Here is a 10,256-nt window from a genome sequence, read left to right on the forward strand (position 1 = left end):
TATGCCGCATAATTATAAGAAATAAATAAAAGAATGAATCATGACAAAAACTTATCCTGGCGACCTTCAGCATTAAAGAAAAAAAGAATATTGGACCATAGAAAACTATGGAGTAAAAACCTATTACTCTGTGATGTTGATCACCTTAATTGACATTTATCCGTTCTGTGGTCCGAATAATTTTATGGCAGTTTGTGGCTTACTCTGATTATTTTTTTGAATAATGGAGGCCCTTATTCCCGTCATAAATAAGTTGCAAGATGTCTTTAATACAGTGGGATCTGATTCCATTCATTTGCCTCAAATCGTCGTTCTTGGATCACAGGTATGAGATGCTTAACTTTAGCTAAATGTTTACTAAATGACATAACCTATTCAATAGAGTTCCGGAAAAAGTTCAGTAATAGAAAGTTTGGTGGGCAAGTCGTTTTTGCCTCGCGGTACCGGTATTGTTACAAGGAGACCTTTAATTTTACAATTAGTATATTGTCCAAAAGAAGACAAAGAACATAGAAATGCCAAGGATGGTAGGTGTTGAACTGTTAATGAATTAACAAATCTAAATATCTTTCCAATTTTCAGGAACTATTGAATTGGAAGATTGGGGAGTATTCCTACATGCCAAAGACAAGATCTTTCGAGAATTTCAGGATATCAGGCAGGAGATTGAAGAAGAAACCAATCGTATTGCTGGAAGTAACAAAGGAATTTGTCCCGAACCTATCAATCTTAAAATTTACTCCACGAAAGTTGTAAATTTGACTTTAGTTGATTTGCCTGGAATAACAAAGGTGAGTTTTTATAATTTTTATTAAAAATGTCTTATGTTACCTCTGGCAGGTTCCAGTGGGTGACCAACCTGCCGACATTGAGCAGCAAATACGGGAACTAGTAACAAAATACATAGCAAACCCAAATTCAATAATATTAGCAGTTGTTACTGCAAACACTGATATGGCTACATCAGAGAGTTTGGCAATCGCCAAAGATGTAGATCCAGATGGACGGAGAACCTTAGCGGTTGTAACAAAGTTAGATTTAATGGATGCTGGTACTGATGCAATTGATATTCTTTGTGGCCGAGTAATACCTGTTAAGTTGGGTATTATAGGAGTTGTAAATAGATCTCAGCAGGATATTATTAACAATAAGAGTATAAAGGAGTCATTAAAAGATGAAGCAACATTTTTACAAACAAAATATCCTACCTTAGCTACAAGAAATGGCACACCCTACTTAGCAAAAACTTTAAATCGACTTCTCATGCATCACATTAGGGATTGCTTGCCTGATCTTAAGGTGGGTATTAATAAATTGTATAAAGGTATTAATTATATAAGATGATTAAATATAAATAAGCTTGTAAAATTACCAAAAAATATGAAGCATTTGAATGAAGGTTAATATTCTTTTATATCGTAGACCAGAGTAAATTTAATGATATCTCAATTCCAATCATTGCTCTATTCCTATGGGGAAGATATTTCTGATAAGAGCAAAACTCTTCTGCAAATAATAACCAAATTTGCCTCGGCATACTGTTCAACAATTGAGGGCACTGCTAGAAATATTGAAACTACTGAATTGTGTGGTGGTGCTAGAATATGTTATATATTTCATGAAACCTTTGGACGTACTTTGGATTCAATACATCCTCTTGCTGGATTAACAAAAATGGATATTTTAACAGCCATAAGGTAAGTTGGAACATTATTTTACAATTTTTTTCATTTCCTGTATTTGATCTTTGTTAAACATTCAACATTCTTTCTTTTTCGTACAGTTGCCAAGGTGCAAACCTTGCCAGTCGTCTCCTTACTGCCTTGCAGTGCAGTTGCAGCTTGAAACCTGCACGAGAAAAAATTTTTTGTAATTTCCTGGGTAGTCTTTCGAAATACTGTCAGTAATATTGATCAAGCATAGGATGATGTTAATTTGTTAATCATCTTGGTCCAGATGTTTTTTCTCATAAAATAGTAAATTTTCTGAAGTATCTTTACTTATGGAAAGTAGTAAGGTGCATGCTGGGCTTGCAACACATTACTATTAAAACTATTGTTAAATCTAAATTACCTTATGGTTGATATAAATAATTTTACGTAGTACTTCAGGTAATGTTTTATAGGAATGCCAATGGGCCACGCCCCGCACTCTTTGTGCCTGAGGTGTCTTTTGAACTACTAGTCAAGAGACAGATTAGGCGGTTAGAAGAGCCTTCTTTGAGATGTGTTGAACTAATCCATGAAGAAATGCAACGTATTATACAGGTAACTTAATCTTTAATTTTGCGTTGGTGTATTAGAAAATATTGCTAGGTCGCGACCAGTTTTGCACGAGCCCTTTGAATACCGTAGATTATATTCTCAATTTCAATTTTTTCTTAAGTCTAGTTATCAGTGACATTTGTGAACTCCCTATTATGTCGTGAGATTCACTAAATAAAAATAGAAGAGTATCCTTATGTTTCAAATTGAAACAAAGGAAAAACACTGGAATTTTTATTTTATTGAATGCACCTATCAAATTCTGCAATTTAACTAAACACTTGTTGTCATTTAACAACCATTTTCTCACACTTGTGTAATTTGTTATAGTCATTTACTTGTTATTTTCTGGGCAGCAATTTTTAGGACTTGACATCCTAATGGTATGTTATCCACCCGCCCGACGTAATGCACTTAAGCCTCGTTTTTGCACTTTTTAGCACTGCGGCAGCGAGGTTCAGCAGGAGATGCTCCGGTTTCCAAAGCTCTATGAAAGTATAGTTGACGTGGTCACGCACCTGTTGAGGAGAAGGCTGCCCACCACCAATAATATGGTGGAGAACCTCGTCGCCATAGAATTAGCTTACATCAACACCAAACACCCGGATTTTTATAAAGAAATCGCCATGGTTCCGTCGATGATCAAATCAGAGGGATCCAGACCTGGGAGACCCAAAAGTATGTATGGGAAAATGGCTGCCCTACACGCTCAGGAACCGCAGGAATTGGTAAGTTCATTTGAATGAATTTCTATACATAATGAATGAAAACCAACAAGCAAGTGCGCAGATCTTTCCTTAACGATTGTGGCGCTTATTCACTATTTTTTGAGGTCAGTTGACCATTACAGTATTTTGATGTTTAGTTAGGATTATGTGGTGCTTATGCAGAATGTTAGCTACAACTTTATTATTATTGTTATATTTTGTTTTCGTTTGGTTCTAGCTGTTATACCGCTGTCTTTCTCTCTACCTTTTTAATGATTGTAAAACTTAATTAAATTGGTTAAACCGTGAATAAATAAATAAATAAATAGTTACCCACCACAGGCTGCAACCTCTTACAATCGATAAATATTAAATAAAAATTCTATGGAATAAATAGCCACTTGCCTCAAAAGATTTTGAATATTCTTATAAGATTATAGTATATATTTATCTCTTTTTTTCTATCTCTGTAGAGAGCTCAAAATATTAAGGCCTCGACCACAAATCAAGCAGATTTTTTCGATTATCTCTTTCATATCTTGCCCGTATCTACTTATTATGACTTCGTGAATGTCGTTGAGGTATTTACGATATTCAATTGTTTGGTTTTGATAATAAACAAATTCATCAATCGATAACAAAAATGAGCGTCACCAATTTTAGCATATTGTTATCTGTGGATATGCATTCGCGGGAGAATATTCAAGTGGTCAATGTCCAGGTTATAACATCACTTTATGGAATGTTGTGATTTACCTAATAAACTATTTTTCGAGGAAAGCGTCCCTAGTAAATGCCATAAAGCAGTTCAACATATTCGAAATATTGCTCAGTGAGTGCACATATCAAAAAATAGCTATTTAGAGAATAATTAATAATTAAAAGAGAATATTACAAATCAATATGTAATTATAAAGGGATATCACTACATTTTGTAATACGGAGGAGAATTGATTTGAGTTATCTGAATATTTCAGTTTTCATTTTCCTAAATCACGGATTTTTTGAGAAGTATTATTTTGTGGATGTGTCACTATTGCACTTAGTGAGCGATATGAGGTTCAATTAATATTTAATTAGGCATATATATATTTTTGGTACTTAGATACTTAAATATTATGTAAACTGCAGGATATGCTTTGACTGGTTATTTGAAATCATTTGGTATTGTGCTCATTTTTATAACGATTTGTTGCTTTATGCATTAACACGTCATTTTGGATAAGTTACTTGATAAAACAGTAACGATATATTTTAAAATGGCCCCCTTTTAGATAACAAACGGTCCCACATCCCGCGTGTCTTTCAAAACGGAAAGCAAAAGGAAAGAGGTATATTTATAACTTAAAACCCTTTTTTGTGCGTACATCATGGAGAATGCTTTTTTTCTTAAACAAGGCAACTTGAGTACTCCGTATAGGTAATCAATAAATTTTAGGCCAAATCGTCCAGTAATCCCCAACTAAATAACGACGATGCAACGTCTTGGGTCTCTAACCTCACTTCAGTTCAAAACGGAACCAAAGAAAACGATATCGATCGTCCGATACTCGACGCCAGAGGTGAAGCCGATCTCAGATCTGTTCTGAGTCCTGACAAGCCGGTTAATTTATTACCGCAGGTTCCTATAAATAGTAATAGTTTCCGGAAGTTATCTGAAAACGAGGAGCATGACTGTGAAATCATAGGTGTGTCGAGTGTATCCAAGCCCATGGTTGATTTAACAGTAGTTCAATGATTTCAGAACGTTTGATTAAATCGTACTTCTATATTGTTCGGAAATCAATCCAGGATACTGTTCCAAAGGCGATAATGCATTTTCTAGTCAATTTCGTTAAGGACAACTTGCAATCGGAATTGGTTACTCATTTATATAAATCAGATAACGCCGACCAGTTGTTGGATGAATCTGAGCATATTGCTCAGAGAAGAAAGGAGGCCGCGGACATGTTAAAGGTAATTTTTGCGAGTATCAATCAGGATTAAAATCTTATCGCTTTGAAATTAGCTTTCAACAGAAAAAATGTTTTTTAGGCGTTGCAGAGAGCGTCACATATTATAAGCGAAATCCGAGAGACTCATATGTGGTAATCAAGATTTGCAGTTGAAGTAGTAGGTGTCTTTTTTGGATTGGATGCGCCATCGTCAGACTAGTCAAAAGAATCCCGACCGTTTCACGAAATCGTATCACCTCTTTATATGTCACACTATATGTAATTTTTGACACTGTTATTGTTATAATAGACTTATTGTCCAATAGTTGGAAATTATAATATTTGAAATCCAAGCATATGTTTTTGTTCAAAAAAGATCTGAAAAATTAACAGTGGTGAGAAACAATTCAAGTAAAAAAAATCTCGTAACAAAACTTTTGTAATTCAATTTATTTTACTTCACAGCTTAAAACCCATAGCAGAGATATTTATTACCACTGACACATTGATGTACAAGATTTATGCTTGCTTTTAATGATTCTAGAAAAAGATGGATATGACGGTCTAGTACCTGTAGTGGTCCGGTTTGAAAGGCCCATCAACCGACACACCAATATATTTGGCCTGTTCAGGTGACAATTTAGTCAGTTTCACACCCAAATGGTCCAGATGCAATCTGGCCACTTCTTCGTCAAGCAACTTGCTCAAAGTGTGCACCCCAACGGCGTATTCGTTTGGCTTTGTCCACAACTCAATTTGCGCTAAAGCTTGGTTGGTAAACGAGTTTGACATCACGAAGGAAGAATGGCCAGTGGCGCATCCCAAATTTACTAAACGACCTTCTGCCAAGAGAATGATGTGATTGCCGTTTTGGAGTTCGTATCTGTCCACTTGTGGCTTAATGTTTACTTTGGATTTTGCGTTTTTTTCTAACCATTTCACGTCGACCTCGCAATCAAAATGTCCAATGTTGCATACGATACTATCATCTCTCATGTTGGCCAAATGCTCCCCTTTGATGATATCTATATTACCAGTAGTGGTGACGAATATTTGACCCCTTTTGCTTGCGTCTTCCATCGTTGTCACTTCATAACCTAAAGTAGTATTTTAATGTATATCACCAGTTAGGGAAAATGCTAAAATTGTAACTATTCACTCTATATTACAGAGCTTTCTTGATTTGAAAGGTTTAGGGACATTAAAAATTAAAAAAAATTATTTAAGTACAAATTACTGACTCATGTCTGTCCCCAAAAAATAGGATATTGTACAAATGAGTGGAAAACCTGAGTCAGTCTTCCTCTCTATGAAAACTAAAGTCTTGCCCAAAAATTTTTAACACAATTTTTTTGCACAAAATGGTTCGTTTGCATTTATTAATCAGCTATAAGAGGTAAAACATTTTTTCTTTTTCGTTTGGTTAGAAACAAATAACATTTCTGTGAAATGGGGAGCAACAGTACTGAAACCTACTACGGGTATAATAAGCCTTGCTTAATGGCAATACTGAATAGTAACTAAAACAGCACCCCTTATTCTCCACCTCTAAAAGGTAGAGATAAAATTAATTCTATGGCCTGTATGCTTATCAGAGTCAAGAAGTGCCACTGAACAGTGGAGAAGGTTTCCTTGTCTTTGTAATCACAAAAGATAATTTAATAGAGGCAGTATCAATTATCTTGAGAACATTAATAATTAATATCAATTCTTTGTTTGTTGTATCCTAGGCGCTTTTATATAAACTGACTTACCTTCCATAGCAGCTTGAAGGGCAATAATTGGATCAACTTCCGTGATAATGACTCTTCCACCCAAAGCCCTCAATGATTGAGCGCAACCTTTACCCACATCTCCGTAGCCAGCAACTACACATACTTTGCCGGCAAGCATGACATCCGTTGCCCTTTTTATGCCATCTATCAGAGATTCCCGGCAGCCATAAAGGTTGTCAAACTTACTCTGTCAATAAGGGTGTACAATAATACTAGGTTCCCATAAGAAATTGAATTAGAGAAAAAACAAGGTAGATTTAGACCTCCAAATTCAATTTCAAAGTATTGAAAATGAAGCAACTGGATAAGTACAAAATTTTACAGTTTTTCTGTAAAACAGGATATTTACCTTTGTTACAGAATCATTGACGTTAATGGCGGGCACTTTAAGCCTTTTTTCCCTAAGCATTTTATACAAGTTGTGCACACCTGTAGTAGTTTCTTCACTTAGGCCCTTAATATCTTTCAAATATTGTGGATACTTATCGTGAACTAAGTTAGTGAGATCACCACCATCATCCAAAATCATGTTCAAAGGTTTTCCATTTGGAAAAACTAAGGTTTGTTCAATGCACCATATGAATTCTTCATCTGTTTCTCCTTTCCAAGCATATATAGCAATCCCTCTCTTAGCTAAAGCGGCAGCTGCATGATCCTGGGTGCTGAATATGTTGGAACTTGCCCATTGGACCTGAACATGAGGGGAATATGACAAAACCCCGCATTTAGCATAAATGATTGCTGAAATTTTAACACTAACAAAGCAATACTTAAAGCATTTTTTCTACTTTGTAGATATGTTTTTGGTTCTACCTTCTATTGGAGAATTTTTAAACATGTTTTTGATTTCTTTTTGTATCATTACTAACACTGCCAAATATAAATAATAATAATATAATAAACCATTAAAGAAAAAAATGAATTATAAAAATAATTTCCATATGATCTAAATGGAGATAATAAATTATGATGAAACATTTGAGTTTGAAAGGAGGTTCTAAAATTTTACCATGAAACTATTTCTTTTTAAAAACGTCCAAGAGGTATAACTAAAGAGAAATAAATATACATAACAATAGAATTGTGTTAAGAGGTATTCCAAAAATAATTTTAAGTCTTTTGTTGTTCCCAAAGCTTTTAAAATAACAACATATTGAAGGTTATCTGAAAACGATAATTGTTTCACAATTCAAAAACAATTATTGGATTTTTACGTAAAAAACAAAAAACCTTTTTAACAAAATATTCATATTGTTAACAACATAATTATAAGTTAAGAGGTTTTAAAATTGTCGCTAAAATAATGACGGACTTAAATCTTATACCATATTCTTAGACTTCAGATTTTGATTAAATTCAAGGTTTATTGGTATATTCATATTCTGATGATGAAATAAAAGCGCAAAAACTTAAAATTAAACATCAAACTATACCTCAGCTCCTAGTTCAATAAGAGTTTCAATTAAAACTGCAGCTTGAATAGTCATGTGGAGGCATCCCGCAATCCTGGCGCCTTTAAGGGGTTTGCTTTGAGCATATTTACGACGAAGGGCCATAAGACCAGGCATTTCGTTTTCGGATAACTCGATATCTTTGCGGCCCCATTCTGCCAATTTAAGATCGGCTAAAATAAACAATCGCTTCAGATTTGTAGAAATTTTGTATTAATCATTACTTACCAACTTTGAATGGAACTTTCGTCATGTTTCTAAATGAATTTGAGCTAACCAATATGAGATAACCAATCAACACACTACGACGGAAGCCACATGCGAAATGCCGATTACCACGAGAGGTATTTTTAAAATTTGAATATTAAGGTTAAACAGATCATGTATTGAATTCTAAGCTGACTCTACCGAAGTCGGTAATGGGCGAATGATCAAAGTAATTTAGCCCAACACACGTTAAGGAATGCTTAGGCACAAAATACAATTTAAAAATTGCTATTAGTATTATGTAAATATGTACCTGTTGTAGTTTTGCTCTCTAACGTAACGAATCTTTTAGATTTATTTAAAAAAAAATTGCCTATTGGCACTTTCTGGCATTTATTTGGGAGGCGAAACTTGCATTTGCAATTACTAGGCTTTCAATGAAGGAGTAAGTGTTCTGTCTATAGCCGGTTCTACAGTTGTTTCTTAAACATATTTTCCATTTAGATTTTTCCTATATGATATCTAGTCGCTCATAAAGTTATATTTACATTTTTTTCTACTCCCGTTTGTAAAATACCTAATTACGCACCCATCTAGCGTGCGGGACGCGTCGCTTTACCATGTCAGTTTCGTTTCCCACGAATCCGAGCCACTTCGTACATTTCCGGGATTTTACCGCACGGGTTTGGGAGCAATCGGACGTTTTCGGAGATATTTCCCACGCTTTAAATTTTGACGTTTGTAAATTCTGACAGTCATGTCAGTAAATGTATTCGCGTTTTGCGAAAATATACCCAAAAACTAACGGTCGTAGAAAAAGTATAGTATGCAACACGTTCGGTAAACTTTTTAATTCACTCGTTGCATAATATACTATAGATAATATGCTATAATATACTATTAAAGTCACCATTAAGAAAAAACATGGCGCAGGATCCGCCATTTCAAATCTGGTTTTCAACCGTATAGGTAGTAGAGATATAGGTTTTGCCTACTTTGATAATACAGGGACTTCTGAAGCAATTATGAAAACATTTTTGAAAAGGTTCATTGCTGCATTCAACAACCAACATGGCCGCTGACAGGTTATCAGTTCGACGGTCCCCGTATAGATGTGGTACTTTTTGGGCAGTGTTTTGTTGAAATATGCCGAGATCTTTTTAAATTTTTGCTATTGCTATTTCGAAAGAAATTCGCGCAAAGTGCAGGTTAGCGTGTAAACATTCCCATTCTTTTCGAATTGGATGAAAAGACATTTTTTTTATAGTGGATTTAGCATCTATATTTGTACTATACATGCCTCCTTGCCACTGCTAGCCTTGTTCTATCTCTGGTTTTAAAAATTATTTAGGTAAATTCAGTAAATGCAAATTGAACTCATAATACGCATCATGTATTTAAATCCCTTTTAATTGTCAGTATAACTTGTGGCCTGCCGGTGCTACCGTCTAGTCTAGATTGGGTTACATTTACCATAATTGCGTAAATGTAATTAGTTTGCAGATTTGCCATAAGATATAAATGTAAAAATGTGTCCCGGATTTCGATTTTACAATAAGTTTTATCCACTAAATGAACTAAATAGCGAACAAGGCGGATGCGCAAGGCCTTTAAAAAATAAATATGTACCTATTAACTAGCATTAACAGAGATCTGACAAATAACTTAAATAATAATAATGATGTCTATTAACAAACCAACCAGTTGGATTAATAATGAAAGTAAGCAACAAAAATGTATTAAATTAACAAAAAGAATTAAATTAGAAAAAAGAAATTGAAATAATTATTATTACTAGTAGTGCTTTCTTAGGGACAATTTGGAATTGTGCTTTCTGGAAATCTATTTATAATTATATTGAGGGCACGCATTTCGGTTTGAAAGAAAACGAAAAATGTACATGGTATGTATATAGTTA

General features: G+C 34.4%; 2 protein-coding genes across 6 annotated transcripts; one reads left to right on the top strand and one right to left on the bottom strand.

The window, feature by feature from the left end:
- The first annotated feature begins 164 nt into the window (after positions 1-164).
- On the top strand, positions 165-5,252 carry LOC132703899 (dynamin-1-like protein). Of its 5 annotated transcripts, XM_060673420.1 has the most exons (12): positions 165-325; positions 383-527; positions 583-791; positions 841-1,299; positions 1,423-1,697; positions 2,126-2,267; positions 2,621-2,647; positions 2,705-2,992; positions 4,246-4,302; positions 4,410-4,659; positions 4,716-4,927; positions 5,006-5,252. In XM_060673420.1, the coding sequence occupies exons 1-12, from the start codon at positions 224-226 to the stop codon at positions 5,060-5,062; spliced, it is 2,223 nt and encodes a 740-aa protein (XP_060529403.1). In that variant the 5' UTR covers positions 165-223; the 3' UTR covers positions 5,063-5,252. The 5 variants fall into 5 exon arrangements, with proteins under 5 accessions (XP_060529403.1, XP_060529405.1, XP_060529407.1 ...); XM_060673422.1 differs by lacking the exon at positions 4,246-4,302; XM_060673424.1 differs by lacking the exons at positions 2,621-2,647; positions 4,246-4,302 and adding an exon at positions 3,449-3,552 and having other exon boundaries at positions 2,705-2,996.
- A 98-nt stretch (positions 5,253-5,350) lies between these two features.
- On the bottom strand, positions 5,351-8,487 carry LOC132703084 (adenosylhomocysteinase-like). Its single transcript, XM_060672147.1, has 5 exons — positions 8,360-8,487; positions 8,114-8,304; positions 7,030-7,371; positions 6,660-6,867; positions 5,351-6,002 (listed from the first exon to the last, which is right to left on the bottom strand). The coding sequence occupies exons 1-5, from the start codon at positions 8,382-8,384 to the stop codon at positions 5,470-5,472; spliced, it is 1,299 nt and encodes a 432-aa protein (XP_060528130.1). The 5' UTR covers positions 8,385-8,487; the 3' UTR covers positions 5,351-5,469.
- Between the last annotated feature and the right edge of the window lie 1,769 nt (positions 8,488-10,256).

Source organism: Cylas formicarius, unplaced genomic scaffold (assembly GCF_029955315.1).
Source record: "Cylas formicarius isolate icCylForm1 unplaced genomic scaffold, icCylForm1.1 PGA_scaffold_6__28_contigs__length_40554024, whole genome shotgun sequence".
NCBI lineage: Eukaryota > Metazoa > Arthropoda > Insecta > Coleoptera > Brentidae > Cylas > Cylas formicarius.

Excerpts from the sequence above, each read along its gene's own strand:
- LOC132703899 (XM_060673424.1), top strand. The coding sequence starts at position 224 with ATGGAGGCCCTTATTCCCGTCATAAATAAGTTGCAAGATGTCTTTAAT. Across the intron at positions 2,997-3,448 it reads GGAACCGCAGGAATTGGTAA|CTCAAAATATTAAGGCCTCG; the intron begins GTTCATTTGAAT and ends CTCTGTAGAGAG. Across the intron at positions 4,660-4,715 it reads GCATGACTGTGAAATCATAG|AACGTTTGATTAAATCGTAC; the intron begins GTGTGTCGAGTG and ends CAATGATTTCAG.
- LOC132703084 (XM_060672147.1), bottom strand. The coding sequence starts at position 8,384 with ATGACGAAAGTTCCATTCAAAGTTG. Across the intron at positions 8,305-8,359 it reads GAAAGTTCCATTCAAAGTTG|CCGATCTTAAATTGGCAGAA; the intron begins GTAAGTAATGAT and ends TGTTTATTTTAG. Across the intron at positions 6,868-7,029 it reads TCAATGATTCTGTAACAAAG|AGTAAGTTTGACAACCTTTA; the intron begins GTAAATATCCTG and ends CCTTATTGACAG.